Source organism: Seriola dumerili, unplaced genomic scaffold (genome assembly GCF_002260705.1).
Source record: "Seriola dumerili isolate Sdu_G_001 unplaced genomic scaffold, Sdu_1.0 BDQW01000230.1, whole genome shotgun sequence".
Classification (NCBI taxonomy): Eukaryota; Metazoa; Chordata; class Actinopteri; order Carangiformes; family Carangidae; genus Seriola; species Seriola dumerili.
The window spans coordinates 216135-236419 of record NW_019174485.1 but is presented as its reverse complement, the minus strand read 5'-3'; the positions used below and the strand labels follow the sequence as shown (position 1 = coordinate 236419).

The window sequence follows — 20285 nt, the reverse complement described above, 5'->3', positions numbered from 1 at the left end:
CAGAATGCTGTTATTTTCTTAAACAAAGAAAATAAAACTCTTTAATAAAAGTGAAATGGATTAGTTTTTGCTGGTGAACTGTGATTGTTTATTGTACGTCATGACGTCATGAGTGTAATTTGCCTGAACAAGCGGAGTAAACTGACAACCGAGTCAGTCTCCATTAGTAGAGAGGAGCAGCCACAAAGCAGCGTCTTTATCCTTTCATTATCCCACATGAAACACTAGGAGCAACGAGGTCTTCAGACTCCTCTATCTGCAGGCTCCGGGGCTCCTTGTTATGAAAACAGAAGGCTAACGGCAGGTTAGCTAGCGTTACCATTAGCAGCGAGACTCCTCCGCCTGACAGTCGACAGCAGGGCAGAGTCGTCCGGAGAGGAGGAGAGGTTACTGGATGTCACACACACACACACACACACACACACACACACACACACACACGCACACACATACAAACACACACAGCGCAAACTCCCATTAGCCAGCCAGCTAACGTCAGGCTGCTCCCTATAAACTAAGTTTGTTACCAGCAAGAAGCAAAAAGGAGGATTTTACGGTAAGTGAGGTGACCTGATTAGCTAGCATTAACCACATGGTTTGTTGGGTTTCTTTTCTGGCAGCATGTTTTTGTCACTATGCTAACTCAGCTAGCTAACGTTAGCTAAGTTAATGTCAATATTGAGTTTCTTTTTCTATTCAACTGCCGCTTGTGTGCGTCGTGTTCTCAAAAATGATATGTTCTTGAAATGCGTCCTCTAGCACATAATTTCCTTGCCAGCTAGTTATACCATTGTCACATAACTATGTAAATAAAGAGAGCGCTGGCTACTAATTCATTGATAAGGTTAGCTGCAGTGAAGAGCAAAGGTACCATCGCACCAGCGAATTGCCCCCGAGACTGGCTGTACATGCCTGACATACTCTTTATGTTGTATTTTATGATGTTCATTTGTGAGCAAGGCAAACAGGCGGGCAGCCAGCTGTGTGACTGTGTGCAGGGGGTTGTAACCATAACCAACTTTGGTCTTGGATGTGACCGCATTACCCTTTTTCATGTGTCAGAGGTATTGTCACAAGCAAACAAGATTAGTGTCAACACACTGAAACTATATTGGCTTTGTTGGATAGCAAGTGAGTGCATGGTATTGTTAGCCTGCAATATGATGTAGTAACAGGTGGAGATAAGTAGGCCATTGATGCTTGTGGCTTGCTGTCAACATGGCAAGACTTTATCAGTAGCGTTTTCCATTTTCTCATTGCTTGTTGAAAATTTGAATAAGTCAATAGCTGGTATAGATATTTACTTCCCTCCCTAAATTACTTCTTGACATTCATGTAATTTAATTCATCCAGATTAAACTAAGTTTAAAGTGTAAAGTTAGACTGTGTTGTCTGGAAAGACAAGCATCATTCAAGAGATTTTTGGGTATTTTAACTGATAATTACTCAGATGATTAACCCTTCTTAAAATTACAAACACTTAATATGCCAGTAATCATTTAAAACTCAAAATAAAACTTTCAGCTAGTGTTTGATGGATGAAATACATTTAATAGTTCCTCCTATAATTATCTATTTAATCACCACCTACCTGTTGATACTATCTTTGAGGACTCTATTAATGTGTATAATCTAATGTCCTAGCACAGTATTCCTTTTTAAGTTACAGGTCTGCAGATTCCTGGAATTTACAGTTTTTATTTTGTGTAGTGAAATAGTGTTATTTAGTGTACAGAGGCCAGAGGCTGCTGTTTTCAGTGTGAGCTGTGGTGGAGTTTCTCTGCTGGTATTGGTAAATGATTGACTAGCCTGCCTTTCGCTCAGCTGGTATATCCTGCACTGTGAGCTAACAGTAGAACTGCGGTCTGAAGGTTTCTGCTGGGTGGCAGCAGTCATGCCTGAGTGGTCTGTGTTGGAGCTAAATCATGAGAGGCCTGTTGAAAGAAAGACCAGTTACAGACACTGAGCGCAGGGATTGGTACAATGGAGATGGCTGCATGATAGGTTACAGGAGATGAGGATGAGCGCCGATAGAAGTAAAGCTCAAAGGTTGGGCTTGGATGTTGCAAAGGTAAGCTTGTAGTGTATATGTTGAAGAGTGCAGTGGACTAAGATACACTCCCTCTGAGGGTCATTATAAGCTAAGCATGATCGCTATTATTTTACTGTCACTTTTCTGTAAATCCTAACTGTATCACTCATTTTGGTAATTTTCATGTTTTGTCTTGATTTGGACACCCACGGCTCCCTTGTGCTAATTTTAATAGGGTTTTGGATTAAATAGGATGATAAGCTCTATGATGATTCCAGTGTTTAAGATAGAGATGTCCCAATACCGACACAGATACTGAGTACTGATCCAATACAGTTGCGATGAAAAAAATTAACAGCTGTATACTAATAACGGTGTGTGGATGTGATATGAATGCTATCATTGTTGTATGTCATGGCTCAGGTTAAACATGAACAGGTACATGAATGCCATAGAATCTTTCTATTATTTAATTTGACAGACAGTCATAAAAAAGGGTTAGGGTTATAATAAAATAATATAATTATATAATATAATAAATAATTCCTACACTAGTCCTACACTATTTGCTGACATACATCAAATAATCAATGAAAGCAATAGGTATATTAATCAATAATCAAAATAATCATTATTTGCAGCCCTACAACATATTGTTTGATTTTTTAACTACATATGCACCTACTATAAGTAGTGTTGGACTCAAATCAAGTATTTTAACAATAACAGTTGGTCACATTATGCCAAGTCATATCACCACCACTAAGGTTTAATGCTGCATTCATGTCATGTTAACAATGTAAACAATTTTGCTTGTTAATGCAAAACCTTTGCATGAAACCATTTGACAGTACGATGGAGGCTGGAAAACTTTGTTGTTTAAAGTGTCTGACAAAGAATAATAATTTCCAACTACATAATGTAAAAGGCCCACTTTACCAAATGTTTGACTTGTCAAATCTAAGGAATTGAGTATATCTTACAGACAAAAGTTAGTCATGTGATAGTTAATTTAATTTAGTTTAGACTACTTGTTGACATATGTTTTGCACTATGCTTGAATGTTTGCCAATATTTTAGGCTGTTTACACAATGGTGTCACCCACTCCTCTTTAATATGTCACCACTGAAATACTAGACACTATAATTTGTATTGTGGAACAAATATTTCAGAAGTTTTGGACTTATTTTGACCCAAACTCATTTTTTTAACCAAATATCTTAAACCCTTCAAAGCTCTGGAAATGACTCACAAGAAGCTATCATCTGGACTACAGTAATGATCATTGAGTCACAAGAGAAATAACACAGCTCGAGGACATCATTGTAGCAACTTAGTTACAGTGAAATGTGTCCGTATGGGCTGATTGGATATCAAGTAAATCCAGCCATATATTTGCTTGTTGTGTCATCAGTGTGTGTATGTGTGTGTTGGTGGAGGGCAGGGCAGGGCACAAGGCAGGGCGTTGTATCTTTACCAGCAGCCCCAGTTACTTGGAACAAAAGCTCTGTTGTTGAAAGATCATGTGACTCTGTGTGTGTGTGTGTGTGTGTGTGTGTTTGTGTGTGTGTGTGTGTGTGTGTGTGTGTGTGTGAGAGAGAGTGTGTGTGTGAGAGTGTGTGTGAGTGTGATGGTGAGTGTGAGTGTTCGTTCCACCCTCCTTGTCATGTGATCTGTGCTCAGGGCAGGGTCTGAGAAGTGCTGAATCGCTCTGAGAGGTTCCTTCCACTCAGGGAACAGGCAGATGGTGAGCATGCAGGCAGGGATAGGAGATGGATGGCCGGCTGGATGGATGGATATCGGATGGATATCGGACAGAGAGGAGGTGTGTGAGAGAGTCAAACAGACAGAGAAAGATGCAAAGAAAAGTTCTATTGCTTTTTCTGCAAGAAAACTTCTCTCATATTTGAATTCTCCTCATTGTCTCTTTGTGGATGTTTAAACCGCAGACAAGTAAAGATGCCAGCCGGTGTTATGAGTCATATCAACTTTTCTGTGAAAAGGCAAGTTTGTACTTTTTTTCATTCGCTGGAATGCCATGGTGGGAAAGTTGCCCCGTCAGGATGACTGTGCTGTATCTCGTGAAGTCTTGACATTGCTACTGACTCACCATGAACCAGAGCAATATCTGTAATAAGCTCAAGCTGCTTGTCACCCTGGTAATCATAAGTTAAGTGTTGATTGCACACATTCATTGCTAAGACATGTAGCTGTATCTCTTATCCAGAATTACTTTCACTGTTGCAGGAATACTTACTACTTAATACTATATGCCAACATGACTAGATGCTAACTGTAAGGAGTGAAAAGGTCACGTTGATGGACTGCTTTTGACCTGTAAAATGATTAATCCCTTTGCTTGGTACATGACAAGTATCTGCTGGTGGATTCCAAATGAAATAGTTTGTTGAAATGGTACTAATGAAAGCTCTCGACTCATTTATTTTTGAGCAGAGAAGCTGCAATCCGGCCACACGTTCGCAGTCGTCCAGAAGGTCCTGTAATACTTGTTTGAATCAATGCAACCTGCAGGTCCTGTTTAGGAGACTCAACTCCTAACAGATCCCACGAGTCTATTTGCTGTGTGTGTGTGTGTGTGTGTGTGTGTGTGTGTGTGTGTGTGTGGTGTGTGTGTGTGTGTGTGTGTGTGTGTGTGTGTGTGTGTGTGTGTGTGTGTGTGTGTGCGCACGCGTGCGCATGTGATTAAGCCATTTCAGTAAGCATGTTGCATACTCCATGTGACAATGCACCTTGTATTATGCGGTTGGAGGGACTGCATTTGTCCAGTTAGATGAAGTTCTCTGAGTAGGTGAAAAGTTTTTGCCCAGGCTGATCCAAACAGATCTATACTGTGACTTTAATGCCAGATCCTTCTGTTGACCTAGGGAAAATTACATGACAGTCATCACATACAGGACTTTGCACTATGACACAACTTCTCTTTCTGACTGGCTTTCTAATGAGAGGAGTTATATGGGATTGATAGATTACAAAAACCCAGTGTGTCACAATCTCCAACTCCTCCATAAACTTACATAATAACTTCTGTCAGTTTAATAGTAAAATAACAGCACACAAAGAAACACGTGTACACACGTTTCTGTGCTCAACATTGCCTGAAACAACAGGTGAAGCGTGAAATATTCAGGAAAAAAAAGTTAGGATGGGAGATGAGAAGATTGGACACGGGGTTGGCCTTTATAATTTAACTTCAGAAAAGACACTCTGTAGCATAAAGTTACAAACGGTCCTGTTCTGATTTTCTGGGACTCTAGATACTTACATACTATCATAAACAGTATGTAAAAGTCTATAGATAAGTGCCTGCTGTATGTGTTTGAATAATTGAACATAGGGTTTCCATCTGAGCTGAGAGCATGTTGGTCTCAGTAACGGAGGGAACACTGGCACAGCATGGTTCATCCATTATACAGCAGTTAGAGTAACCGAGCATGTGCTCACACACACCATGTCAGAGGACGTTGTGCAGTCAGGCTGTTTCAGTAGATTTGTACAAAATTAGAAATGCCCTGGATCATGCATGAATTTTACATTGTGTTCTGGGTATTTTGAAATACGTTACTTCTTTTACATTGAAAAATGTTGAGAAATTGAAGTGTCAGTGAGAAAGAGTTATTCCTAATTCTTGTCTTTGTGCCTACAGAAGAATTTAAAGAATTTTTTTGTAGGATTATCTTTAAGCAGAGGGTGGGCACCCTAGGCTGTTCAAGTGGGTAGATGTGCTGTGATCGAAAAGGAGAATAAAGTTTGTTCTGTCTGGTACATTGTTTATGTTAAATTAAAGGGCGCAGTATGCTTCATCAAGTGTTATCCGAGCACGTCTAAAGGCAAAAGTGTTTGTAGTTGTTTTGAAGCCAAAGTGAAGCGCCTACTGTCAGAGAGAGAGCAGAGAGGATTGGACTAATAGGAATAATGATGCATACTTTCAGACAATCTCTCCTCGTTAAAGGTGTTGTATTTGGTTTTCCACATGAAAAGTGATGGAAGTAGTTGAGTGAAGATTGAGAAAAAGAGTTTGCAGGGAGAAATTTATGCTCTGTCACCTCCACAAACCTGAACAATTGCTGCTTGGAGTGCTCTAAACTCTGTCCCATTTAGTTACTGTCACTACACCTTTTAAGCTTTCAAGTCTTGCATGGCACATATGCAAATTGCAATGAAAATGTGTGTATATTGACCTCTCACAATTCTTAAAAATTTTCAAAATAATTAGTCCCTGATTTTAGACATAGATGGACAACAACAGCTTCTCATTTCTAGCTGGCACAGGATTTTTCCAGCTGAAATGAGAACCATCACCAGTAAATTTTATCAGATGTAGCTAGTTAATTAAGTTAATATCAGCTCCATGAGTTAGTTAGAAACATTGCCTCTGGTTGACTTTTCATTGTTTCTTGACTTGTTTTAAAACAAAAACCCTGTAAAGGATCTTAGGCGTGTACTTGATTGCTGCATACATGATATCATGCTAAAAGACTGAGGCCAAAGCAGCATGAAAAAAAATTAGCATCCAAAGAGATGATTCATGTAGAAGACAGGAAGCTGCTTCTAGTATTACAAAGTATGATAAGATCACACTTATTTTTGTTCCAACATGACCCCATTTTGCTTAGATAAGGTACTTGGACAGGGAAGACAGAGGTTAGATTTGTGCTTTATAGTATGTGTATATTCAAGGAGTATGTTTCACTTTTAATGCAACAAGAAAAGGGCTTTGAGGATGAGGACTAACCAGTGTTTTTCGGTAAACTTAATGCTTTTCGGATAATGAGTTCAAATGCGGTTGCTGGAAACCTTCCTCAAATTCATTAAAGAGCAGAACCACTAACATTACCCTCAACTCTGATAAAGAAGAGTCAAGTATCAGCTCCCGCACAGTGGATGCTCCATTGTGAATTAGGCTTTTTCTTAAAAATAAAAATCTGTACCCCTGTAAATAATGTAGTATGAAAGGTACCCTTGCCTTGAAAGTAATGTTGGGTTAGGTTACTAATATAGTAAGTAAGTTAGCTGTACATGTTAATATTTGTAGCTTATTGTAAGTTTGAGCAGAGAAACACACTTTGATTTGGTGTTTTTGGTCTTGGAAAGGCCAGAAAAGGACACCACCCTCCCTGGAATAGCCTCACGTACGCTGCTGTTCCTGGGATTTAGTGAACTATCACTTCTGATGTTGCAAAGATGTGGGCGGAGGGGGTTTCAGATGCTTGTTTGATGATTCAACAACCATTTTATTTGAATTTTATTGAGTCCTTAAGTTGTGTTATATTATTTTTCACTCCATTTTGAAACCTGCATACTCACCAAATACCTCACTAAAATCTCAGTAGGTTAGTGGCCAAGAAAGCCCCTTAAAAACTGAACATAGTAAGAGTAGGTTGAGCAGCAGTTTAAAACAGCATCATGCTGTGTGTGTTTATCTGCCTGTCCCTTTTATGCTCCAGCTTTTCCTTTGTCTTATATCCCATTGTCACCACGCAGAGCAGCACAGAACAGGAACTGAAGGCCCATGGTTCTTAGCAACTGTTGCCATGGGTCCAGTCCACCCTGCCTCAGTCTTCCACTCGATACTGTGTGCGTGTTTTGAGGGAATGACTTGGCTTCCTGTCAGTGCATTTCTTCCTGTAATAGCAGACAGGCACTTCCTGCAGGCTGAAGTCAGAGGGGAAGACATGAAAGAGATGCAAGAGATCTCTGGCCTTTAATGTGGCCTTGGATTACATTTGGGACGGATGGAGGAAGGTGTAGAGACGTGTTGGTCAGATTTCTTTTATTTTGTAAAGAATTCTTCACGTTGTTAATTGTGAGCAGTCAAGTTTTGCTAATCTCTGTTTGTTTGACAGTGACGTATCTGGACTTCATAATACTTTAAAGGAATAGTTTGGCATTTTGGGAAATATGCTTGCTTGTTTTCTTGGCAAGAGTTAGATGAGAAGATCGTTAGTACGCTGAGGTCCGTACAGAAACAAATTTCCCAAAATGTTAAATTATTTCTTGATTGATCCTCACAGGGAAATTTTTTTCACAAGAGAATTAGCAACATTAGCAACTCTGAAACTTCGAGGCATTCACTATTTGATCACAGTGAACAGAGAAATAGCTCGACTTCAGTTCATCCCACTTTTGACAAACATATATTATGCTGCAAGTTTTGTTCATCAAGTGTTTCTCATCTCTCCAGGGGCTGTTGTTCGCCACACAGGTGGAGGCCACCAGACGAGAGCTGTGGCAAATCGCTGGTTGTGTGATCCCCGAGGAGCATGAGTCATGACCTCAGTGGTTCTGGTCGACACTGGTGGGACAGTGGTGGAGTATGTCACAGCAGAAGAGGACCTCCAGCAGGTTGGTTGGACACAGACACAAGCAGAAACTAGAGACCATCTTGCAATGGGATCACCCCAGGTGCCGTCAACATGCAGAAGTTCATTACTGGTCATTGCTACATTATTACAAGAGTGCTCAGTAGTTATTCCATGAAAGTTTCTTAACTGCATCTTGCACAGTTGTGGACGCTGTCACACTGACGAAAATCTGTCCATGAAATCAACTCCACCTCTGTGGTAGTTCTCACTGCAGTAGGTGTCTCCAGGTTTATGTTTTGCCCTGATGACACACACATACTCACAGACTCACAAGGTGAAAACAATACCAGCAACTGGCTGGTAATAACACTGCCTTATTTTGTCATTTCTGAACTCATTCGTTCCTGATAAAGGCTTACATTAAACCTCTTGTTTTTGACTGGTCTTGCTCTCCTCTGTCCCTCATTGCCTTTCTCCAGCAGGAGGGAGAGTATGAGGTGGATCTGGAGCTGGAAGGAGAGGTGGAAGGCGAGTGTGAAGCTGAGGAGGCCTATGAGGAGGTACATGACAGAGAGGAGGCTGAGGACTACCCAGCAGTCATAGTGGAGGAGGTACCTGGTGCGAGCCTGATCGAAGAGCAAAGTTACTCAGCCCAGGTGTTGGTGTACGATGACGAGGCGTACCTGATGCAGGAAGTGGGTGATGAGCAGGAGGTGGAGACAGAAGGGGATGCAGGTGAGGTATAAATACGCCTGTATTTATCACATTGGATTTAATGTTAACTTCTTAATCTTCCTTTTGCTGCTGTAGGGTAGTGCATCAGCTGACTATGATGCAGTGTCTGTTACATTACACTTGCAACCCACTACCCGGAATGGCCAGAGCAAACCTTGGTCCTTAACTAACCTGACTCACCCTTCTACCCGACATGCTGAGAAATTTGGCTCATGTCTCTTTGATATATCCTGCTCTAACTGTTGATGCATCATTCCCGTTTCCACCAGGTCGCTAAGGTTTCATATTATTGGGAAAAAGAAATTTCACCTGTTGTGGTACTGTACACACTTATGGGCTGTGTGTTTCAAAAACAACACATTGATTCTGGACTATTGATATATTTATTAATCCAATTGTCTTTAACTAACAAGCTGATAGTTTGAGTTTACCATGAGCCCTGATTTGCTTCACATTAACACAGTTGTAAGGATTTATTCATTTACATATTTCCAGCCTGTGTGATTGCCAGAGCCATCAGTAAGATTGGCAAATCAACAAAAAATGGGAACTATTTTTTCCCCGACTTTGTCCTGGTACTGAATCCAAGTCAAAATTGACTCATTCATCATATTACACTGTCCAGCATATTTTTTAAAATACTGTTTTTGTGGTGTGCCTGTGCCTTTTATCTGCAGTGTTGACGACCTGTTATTTTGGCTTTGTTCAGTCTCCTCCTTTATTTCTTTGGTACATCTCTGCTTTCTCCATCTCCTCACCCCTGACTTCAAAGCTTCTTGGGCTGACGCATGTATTTTTTAGTGAAAAGGTTTTCCAGTCTATTTTAAAGGTTTCAAAAAGAATTTAACATTTTGTGAGTTCACATGAATCTAAAATCCAAGGTCCACACGTTGGGCTCATTAATTCAAACTTAGAAAGTGTTGCTTTTGTGTATTGTGGTAGAGCTGTCATTGGGCATATTTATCACACGATTCTGCTGCCAGCTCCATTGACACAATCTGGTTAAGTAGGCTGTGAGGGTTTTAGACTCCTGTGTCCATGTGCTGCCACCTTGTGGATATTTTTGGTCAGTCACAACTTCATGGACAGGGAAGGTGTGTTAGTTCAGTAATCAGCTCAGTGCTCATCCATTAATCTCTTTTTAATAGTGACTAATGTCCAGTCCAGTGCTGTGTTCATCAGTCTGAAACAGTCAGACAGAGGCTATATAATTTTTAACTTATGGACGCTGTATTCATGCACACTGTCCCAAATTACATCATCATTTGCACATTATCTAAAATAGAAGAATCTTTGAGCAGGATCAAGAATTTATCATAATTACAGAAAATGTAATTAATAGTTTTGACCATTTCACACATTGTGTCTGCTTGGATGTCAGGAATTCTGACCTGTATAGTATAGTATAGTATATATATAGTATATATATATATATATTTTTTTTTTTTTTTTAAGCCTGGTTCCAAATGAAAAATGTGCTGTGTCAAGCTCAATGATAAAGTGATTTGGTATGTTGGAGACTGAAAATGTAATGGTACTGGGTATCCACCACCATGGATTGTGACCATTAGTTGAGAAGGAACTTGAGTGTTCAAAATGCCTCACTATAAATGCATAATTTTTGTCTTTTCGTATAGTTCATTACTTTGTGTCTGTTAAATCCCGGAGAGACAAAAAGACAGTTACATCTAACAAAAGAGCAGGTGCAGACATCTGAAAAAAAGTCTGAAAATGCATACATTCTGCATAAAAAGCATTTCCACAACACATTAGTACTACACCTGAGTAGGAAATAATCCTGTATAGTTGTCAGCTAAAATGTAAGAGTTTGGGTAATGTTTTATGACACTCACACATATATTGCCTCAGACCTTAAATTATAAATCTTAAGAATATTTTGGACTTTGAAGACTTAAGTATTTAGTTGGTGTTGACCAATCATTTTTTAATTAACATTTAAACTTTACCTTCCACAGTTCATACTGCTCACAGGCAATTATCTTTTGGAAAATAAATAGTTGCATGGCAAAAAATACATGCTGTGAAGTAATCCTAGTCCATAGTTTCAGTGCAGAACAATGAACACAAATAATCACAGTCCTTACAAAACATTTGTGTTGTTCATTGTTTTGAAATGAAATGCTTTAGATGCACTGTCTTGTTTACAGTTTTTAACCGTGAATTAATTGTGCAAACTGCAGCTTTGTTGTGTTGTAATTAGATTAATTTGTTCCCTGTGTTTACGAAAACAGTTATCATGGTACAGCTTTATTTGACGTAGTTACTACGCAAGCGAGGGAGGGCGAAGGAAGGATTTCCTGTGTCGGCGGCGGAGGGATACATTTCGGTCGCCGTAACGTGTCGCGTTGAAATCGAGATTTCCCATTAGCGGCGGAGGGATCTGAGCTAGTAGCTTCCCATACAATTCAGTGAGAAGTCAATGTGAATCTGCAGCAAGGGGAAAACATGGCGACTTCACAGCATGGGGGGCACGCAAACCAGCTCGATCTACTCATCAGAGCCGGTAACGTAACTTTATATACTCGCAATCCCGACACGGGAGCTAACATTAACGCGCGGCTTGAGTTTTTAACGTCGGCCGCTGCCCCTCAGTCCGCTGAGGAGTGTACTGAAGTAATGGAGGGCAATCAGGAAGTGATCACCTTGGTAGCAACCTGCATGGCGATGCTACACGGTTTATCAAACCCGGTTTAAGAGGGGAAAAACTTTCGCAGGGCCTGCCAGTCTGCACAGTTGGATTGTTGTCTGCACGAAGTGTGTTTTGCATGTTGGAGCAGATTTTTCACATAGCAGCGGGATATAGAATAACGGTTTGCAGATCGGCTCTGCACAACCAGGAAGTGTAAAGATGTTGTCTTTCCTACGTCTTTGCCACGCTGTCTGAGTCGGAAGGACATGTGGGTTTATTTTTACTAGCATCAACCTGGTACACACTGTCACATATCACCTTTGTTAGTGTTATGATTGACGTATGTCTTAGTATTTAACCGTGGCTGGCTTTAGTTTGTTCCGTTTGTAGAAATAAACTGCAGTAATAGTCTTGTCCCCGAATAACTGTTAATTACCCCTAAAAGATAATTGTGTAATATTGTATTTTTATGATTTTTAGCTTTGGGCAGCTCATAGCTCATACTCCCCGTGTCAAAGGTTGTGATATATTTGTTGGATCGTTTCCGTTATCGTGTTGTGCTCTGTGTGACTGAAGCGTGGGACGGCCTGATTCACTCGCTTTCTTCCTTGTACTTGTTTCAAGTGCGGCTTCAGCCTTCGACCATACTGACCTACAGATACGCATTTTACGTGATTTTGTCCATGTGTTAACTGTTTTTGTGAATGCACGATGTGTAGTGAAAACACCGCTTCGTTTCCACGTCTGTTTAATCGCAATATTTAAAGTATTTTCGTCCCATTTCGATGGCGGAAGCATTGTTTATGTGAGTGGGTGGGGTGTGCCTCAGATTGACTTCCTCGTCAGTCCAATAGTGTGCGGGGGGCTTTAAAACGTCAGTAAGAGTCCAATCAGATTTCACCGGGGGCGGGCTGTAAAGCGAATAATGAGCCAATAGGAGGTGAGGCGGTTGTTGAGTGACAAGAGGATTTGTGAGCTTCTTCGAAGAGAACTGGAGGGAAAGGATGAGGAGTGTAAACACGGAAGTCATCGAGAGGCAGCACTACTTTTTGTCGGACTTGCTGCTATTCTTGGCGCCTTTACATAGTAGTATATGTTCATAATAGACATGTTCTTAACTTAAACTATTCTAATGCTTTTACCCACACACATTGCTAATTTACTACAACATTGCCAATGTTTGTAATGTTTATTATTAAATGATTCAGTATAAATCACAGTCCTAACAAGTTGGACAGACTTGAAATGAACAGAACAGAGTTTCTATATGTACTATGTACTGTGCTCTCTGACCTCACACCTATTGGTGGTCTTATTACGGCACAGCTGCCTGGTTGCAAGGGCAGCTCAGCAGGCTATAGGGTCTCTGCTGGGATGGTTACCAATATGTCCTGTTTGTTTGTGAGCGGGACTGAATGAGTGAAACAGTCTAAAGATAGCCCACTCCTCTCTCCTGTTCAGTGTCCATTGCCTCGTTGAGATAGCCAAACATGGACAGGACAGGATAGGACAGGATGGAACAGGATCTCGTGTTTCCCACCAGTGATTGACAACAGCAGCAGGTGCCCAGGGTTCCTTCTCAGGGTCCCACACACCATTTCTTTTACAATGGGCTGAATTCCATTTTTGAATCAAACAATGTTTTGTCTTTTTGCACCTTATCTTACCATGTGTGAGACAGTAAACAAGGACTACATGTAGGTTTCTAGCTGCGTGCATGCAGATATGGGAGGGCAACTGTAGGTGTAGTTGATTTTTCATGCCCTCTGTGAATATTTCACCTGTCAGTCTTCAGTATTGTAAGCAACTCTGGTATCAGCTTCAGGCAAAAAGCAAATGTGCAGGGTAAAAAACTGTCAGGATAGCTAGTTCAACAAATGAAAAGAGGCTAGAGAGTAAAGACATTTCCTACAGTGAAGATTGTTCTTTACATCATTTCATACTGTGTCTGGATCAAAGTGAATGTGTTGACTACGGAAAATGACATATCAGTGTCCTAGAGCAACTGGATATTTCACTAGGGGGCACCATATAGTTGCTCGGTGCATGTTGTGCAGCATTGTGTGAAAGAATTGTTTGGTGTGTTTATTCGAAAATTATTAAGATGATGTTATTAAGATTATTAACATGTAAATGCAGAAATTGTGCCATTTTATCACAAGTGGAACTTATGTTTTGTTTTGGTGAAACTGGCTTCACTGGGCTCAACCAGAAACTTTATTTTCCCTAAGCTATTTGTTAAATTGTTCTGTGTGTGTGTGTGTGTGTGTGTGTGTGTTTCAGTGGAGGCTTCTGTCCATGGCACTAGTGTCCACTGCTCTGACAAGACCATTGAGGCAGCAGAGGCTTTGCTACGCATGGATTCACCGTCCAGCCTCAGAGAGGACCGTAGTCCAGGTAACACACACAAGCTAATACAACAGGAAAACAGTATTTATAAACCTGAAGCTGATGCTTGTAATGTTTTATAAATAAGACAAAGAAAATCCAAGGAATTTTTGAGTCAATTTTTTTTTTAATACCATGATTAATCATCCAAAACGATAAGAATTTAGATTCTTGTCGGTATAGTACAACTTGGGCAAAGGAGCTTTAATCCTTACGTACTAACAAAATGTCATAGTCAAAATTCTCATCAACCAAACTTTTATCAAAACTTTATAATGCAAATTTTAATTCTTCCCTGTTTCTCTCCTCCATCCAGAAGCTTTTATCCCACCATGCGTAGCAACGCCAGACTTCCTTCACGCTGCCATGCGTCCCGACATGATTGCAGAGACAGAGGTCGAGATATCGACAGAGGACTGCTGCGAAGAGGAAGATGAGGAGATGGTCACTCTGTTGGAGGATCCAGAACCAGAACCTGACCACGGGCCTGTCAGGAAGAGGAAAGGTAAACAAAAACAATGTGTTTTTTGCCAACAGAGAATTCATCTATTAAGTGACTTCCTGGTACTTCAAAGCTGTGAAAAAGCCTATGAAACCTTCATTTTATGCAGTTGTAGACAGTGTCAGCACCATATTGTGGCCAGAAGGCAGGTAAAACTTTTGAGAAAGGAAAAACTATGTTTTGAATGTTTTAAACCAAGTTTTAAATGGAAAACATCTGTGAGTTTTATAATTAACAGTACCTCACAAAGCAGGCTACAGACCTTAAACCACAACCTTAAATTGCACTGAACAACATAATCCAAGAGCACCACCTAGTGGCCAACTTTTACTGTTGAGTCTCAACTGAGAATCATTCGTTTCGGAGCAGTTGACACTAATAACATTGATGAATGACAAATTCCTCTTTAAAATATATTCTTTTGTAGCTGGACGGAAGCCAAAGACACATCAGTCAGCTCTTTCCAACAGCTCACCAGACCTTGGCATCAAGAAGAAACCAAGAGAAGGAAAAGGTATCTCATAGTAGTAATGTTACTGTCCATCACTGACATAGGTGCATACATTAGATCCAGCTGTTGGCTTTATTGTGTTATGCTCTGATAAAGATGATTTTGCATAAAGCTGTGCACCAAAGTTACTTTGATTTTTAGCAGGGAGCACCACCTACCTATGGGAGTTCTTGCTGGACCTCCTCCAGGACAAGAACACCTGTCCCAGGTACATCAAGTGGACACAGAGGGAGAAGGGCATCTTCAAACTGGTTGACTCAAAGGCCGTGTCCAAGCTTTGGGGCAAACACAAGAACAAGCCAGACATGAACTATGAGACCATGGGACGGGCACTCAGGTGAGGAATCTGTGTGTGGTGGTTGGACTGCAGCAGCAGGGTCAGCTCTGTAAACTGAGTGAGTGATCAAGTTACACCATTGGTCAGCCGGCCAATGGTGTAACTTCCCCAATGGGCGTTGCTCTTTCAAAATGAATTGGTGCAGACAAGTAGTGTTGCCAACTTTTTTTTCCTTTAGTGATTATTTTGTTTTTCTCAAAAAAGTACCTTGAGACAAAACCAGCTACATTTTGGACAAACCTTGGCCACTCTCTGTATAGGAGAGTTGACAGTAATGCCTTATAGCAAGAGGCACACATCTCCGTCTCTACTCTGTTCCGTGAGTGGCAGAGACGCAGGGCAGTAGTTTGTGTCTGTGCTCTGTGTGAGAGACAAAAAAAAAGATATTCTGTTGCTTCTGAGTGATCATTTTACAAGTAAATATAGCTGCAATCACAGCACAGTCTTTGTTTTACATTCATATGTATGGGGATTTACATGTCAACATATAAATGAGAACAGCTTTATTGGGAATTAGGCTGTATGGAAATAGAGAGTAGAAGAGAAGCAAACAGACAAAGAGCAGAAACCAGCTGACACTATTCAGAATGGAAATATGATTTAATGACACCAGTTGTTTGCAGCTGTTCCTCAACATTTTTCAACTGATAATTCAGATGAACCTTTTTTCCTCAGATATTACTACCAGCGTGGCATCCTTGCCAAAGTAGAGGGCCAGCGGCTGGTTTATCAGTTCAAAGAGATGCCCAAAAACATCGTCATCATCGACGACGACAAGGCGGACATGACTGCCGCTGATGATCTGATCGGCTCAGACACGGCTGCATCCTATGAGCGTGTGCCGCCGCCGCCAGACATGCTGCTCCAGGTGACCGAGCTCTCGTCCCCCAAGAAGCCCAACATCCTGCGGAGCGGGAACAGAACCAACGTGGTCCAAGCTCCTGTAGCTACTGGGAGCAAGATGGTGGCAGCAGGGGTTCCACGGATAGTGACGGTTTCTGGAGCGCCAGATGAGAGTCAGACCCAGCAGTCTCACACAGCCATCATCCCTACTGCCACTGGGCCCAGGTTAGACTCCTGCAGAGGAAGCAGGGCCTTCAGTTTGGACACTAAAGAGTGTCTCTTATGAGGAGAGCTTATGTAAATGTTGGCATTTCTCCCCAACTGTAAGTACAAACTTTTGACTCTGCTGACTTACCTCTCGTTTGCAGGACAGTGCGGGTGGCTATGCAGGTACCTGTAGTCATGACAACATCACTGGGTCAGAAGATCTCTACAGTTGCTGTGCAGCAGCCGGCAGGAACAACGGGAGCAGCCGGCCACACCACCCTCCTCACCAACACTCCTGCTATCGGTGCGGCTGCCGGTAACACCAACTCACAACAGAAGGTTTGTACATGAGGAAACTCATTCACTTACATGCACTTTTGCATATTACTTCAGGGTATCTGCACTACAGCTCACTACAAGTCCAGGTCACATTCAGCTGATTAATTCTGTCATTTGGAGTTATTGTTAATATACTACTGTGTAATATTGAAAATATTGAAATTATAATAAATAATTGTAGACCTTATCATCCCTACTAGTCTTCCATCATACTTTCATATTTTGGACGATATAATTCTGAAACCGGTATTAAATTCCATTCAAAAGTGTTTAATTTAAACCTTGTACTTATAGATCCATTAAGGAGATTATTTAAACACATGTCCTTGGTTTTTAGTCTTAGTCTTTTAACTTTTATGAACTCTAAAAAAAACTTTTCTTTTTGTGTAGGTTGTGATCCAGACCATCCCCACAATGGTCCCAGCCACAGCGGAGAACGGAGACAAGATCACCGTCCAGCTGGCCAAGATCATCACAATCCCAGCCCACCAGTTAGCTCAGTGTCAGCTCCAGACCTCCACAGGCACAAACAAACCAGGCGTGGGAGCCTCCGCAGGGGGCATCAGCCTCCTCGGGAGCCCCTTGACCGTCCGGGCCCTAGCTCCTGTTAGCGTTGCCCCAGGAACACAAGTGATGAGACTCACCGTCCCAACGCAGGCGCAGCAACAAACTCTGATGGTGTCGCAGCCGGGAAGCATCGGCAGCGGGGCGGGGGTGGTCACAGTATCAACAGCCAATCAGACGTTGACAGCACAGCCTCGCATCATCAGCGGCGTCATTAATGGCTCAGAGCTGGTGATAGGAGCGCCAGCAACCACAGGAGTTGCAGTGGAGAAGCTGAAGGCTATGGGAGTCCAGGTCCAGGCGGTGCAGATGCCGGTGGCAGTCCAACAGAACCAGGCAAACCCCAAAACTGTCCAAAATGTTCCATCAGAGGACGCTGAGGTGGTAATCAAACTGGAAACGCCTGATGTGACGATAAAGACAGAAGAGCCCGAGTGTTGAATTGCACACATTTACCAGTACCCATCTTCTCCCTCTCCGCCAGAGACAGTTAGTTTGTAAATGTCTGCAGTCATTTTTACTCTTGTAATAACCAGCAGCAGTCTATGAGACTTTAAAGACTCATGAAGGCCTGTTTTTAGTCCTCAACCTGTCTTCACATCTTCCCTGTTGCTGCCTAGGACTCGAACAGAACTAAGCCGGTCTCCTTCACAACCACACAGAAACCTCTGACTGTTGTGTTCGGAGCACAAACTGCACCCTGCAACATAGGAATACACAAAGACTTCAAAGGGAGTTGTCGGGAAAGGCAAAGGGACCAACCTTGATCACTACAATTTATGCCTCCTAAATGCATCTGACTCAAATTGGGGAAAAACCTTGAAAATATATATATATATATATTTATATATATATATATATATATATATATATGAAAAATAAAAAAAACTGAAACACTACAAAAGGAGGCAAATAAATTACCAACCAACCAAAATGTGAAGGACTGTCAAAAATAGAAGAAAAAAAAAGGGGGGGGGGGGGTAATGAAGCTTCTTTTGTAGATGGCATTTGTTTCCAATTTTGCCTCTATGGATGTTAAAACCAGCAACTTATTTTTTTTTACTTATATCACTGTGCAGATCAAGTGTGGGTGGTGCTACATGATAGAGAGCGAGAGACAGAGAGAGAGAGTGGAGCTGACAGAAGCTCTAACAAGGAACGATATCAGACAGACAATGGTTGTGTATGTACATATTTATATATATCTCTACTATACAGTTTACGGAGCTAAAGTTAACAGAACAGCCTTAGTTTTTAATTTTAATTTTCTTTTTCATATATTGTCTGAACAGTAAGCTGAAATTTGTTTTTGTGTTTTGATACCTTGTACCAAGCACAGTATTATTGAAACTAGGGCATCTAATATTTGTTTTATCATTAGTTCCTCTGTTTATCAGGCTGTTAATGCTCATATAGGGAAACAGTAACATGTTGTTGGTCAGTGACCGGATTGCTTGCAGTGTGTCTTCCAGCTTCTAGAAAAAATCTCTAGGTTTGACTTTCACATTTATTTGACAAAAAGATCTTGGCTATATCTCAATTCTTGTATTTTTTTGTTTGCTCTCCTTTTCACAACCGTACAGTCTGGCTGCATGGAAATGCAAAGAATGTGATTCAGGGCCAGTGCATGCCGCCATGTCTCAGAAAAAAAGAATCCAGAGATCACCAATGTAATTGAGCAGTTATTATAATTTTTAAAAGAGAAGCAATGAAAATCGCAAGTTTATGCAAAATACCTGTGAATAATATTCAACCACTGTGGATCCCAGGTCACTTTACTTCACCCTTAAAACAGTTTGCCAGAATAGTCTGTGCCATTTTGGCCCTACATTTCTTTCTTTTTTTTTAATCTAAAAAGAGGGACAATAGAGAGAAAAATGTTTGTGTTCAGACTGAACTGTTTGTATATTCAACATTTGAAGTATATTCTATTTTGTTGTACTCTTGTTTCAAAGTGTATTCAAGTAGATTTTACTGAAATATAAAAAGACATTTGAAACCCGACAGCGGCCGTTTTCATCATGGTTTTTAAGTTTCATGCTGGAGCTGATGTGAATGTGTGTTTAAGATTTACTGCTTTGGATTTCATTTAATTTGGCTTGTTTGTAAATGTAATTTTGTTACTTTTTTCTCATACAGAGTTTATTTTTTACAAACCTGTACATGTCAGCAATCACTCGAGATAAAATGGTTATGGTGGCCTACATTTATTTAATCAAATCTGAGTGGAACTAACCTTATTTTTAATCAGTGATAACATTTACTTTCTCAATGTATCAGGAGAACTCTGAGTGCAGACTTTCTGTGGTTACGTTTTACCATCCAGTTGCTTGAGTTCACAAATGTTATTGTTTCACTGATTCCTTGACAAAGATAAATCACTTCCCCATGATTAGACAGTAGATTGATACGATTCAGCACTGACACAAATGTTTTCAACTGCCAGAGTGATATTCAGGTACACTGTGGCCGAAAAGGTCATGCCTCCGCCAACCAGCCAAGTTGCAGGAAATATGGTCATGATCTTCCATTCCTGAGTTACAACACTGAATAATAGCCAATAGGTGTTTTTGCAGAACATTATGATGTCACAGTGATGTTGACCTTTGACCATTTGGATATAATAATAATGTCATCATTTCATCATTTTATCCTATTAGATGTTTGTGTTAAATCGTGTCATAATGAGTATAAATTCATGAGTTATGACCAAAATTGTGTTTTCTGAGGTCACAGTGACCTTTGACCACCAAAATCATACAGTTCATCTTTGAGTCAAAGTGAATGTGTCAAAGCTGAAGAAATTCCCTTAAGGCGTTAGTGAGATATTGCAAGAATGGGACAGACGGACCG

The 20285-nt window shown here is 40.8% G+C and overlaps 1 protein-coding gene across 4 annotated transcripts; it reads left to right on the top strand.

Moving 5' to 3' along the window:
* The first annotated feature begins 456 nt into the window (after nucleotides 1-456).
* On the top strand, nucleotides 457-18340 carry LOC111229273 (ETS-related transcription factor Elf-2-like). 4 transcript variants are annotated; one of them, XM_022755535.1, is made up of 10 exons: nucleotides 457-556; nucleotides 8236-8396; nucleotides 8839-9091; nucleotides 14025-14138; nucleotides 14446-14634; nucleotides 15059-15145; nucleotides 15284-15479; nucleotides 16155-16547; nucleotides 16691-16868; nucleotides 17259-18340. In XM_022755535.1, exons 2-10 carry the CDS (start codon nucleotides 8322-8324, stop codon nucleotides 17871-17873), a joined length of 2100 nt encoding a protein of 699 aa, XP_022611256.1. In that variant the 5' UTR covers nucleotides 457-556; nucleotides 8236-8321; the 3' UTR covers nucleotides 17874-18340. The 4 variants fall into 4 exon arrangements, with proteins under 4 accessions (XP_022611256.1, XP_022611254.1, XP_022611255.1 ...); XM_022755533.1 differs by having other exon boundaries at nucleotides 8836-9091; nucleotides 17259-18339; XM_022755534.1 differs by lacking the exon at nucleotides 457-556 and adding an exon at nucleotides 7801-7812 and having other exon boundaries at nucleotides 8836-9091; nucleotides 17259-18339.
* The last annotated feature ends 1945 nt before the right edge of the window (nucleotides 18341-20285 follow it).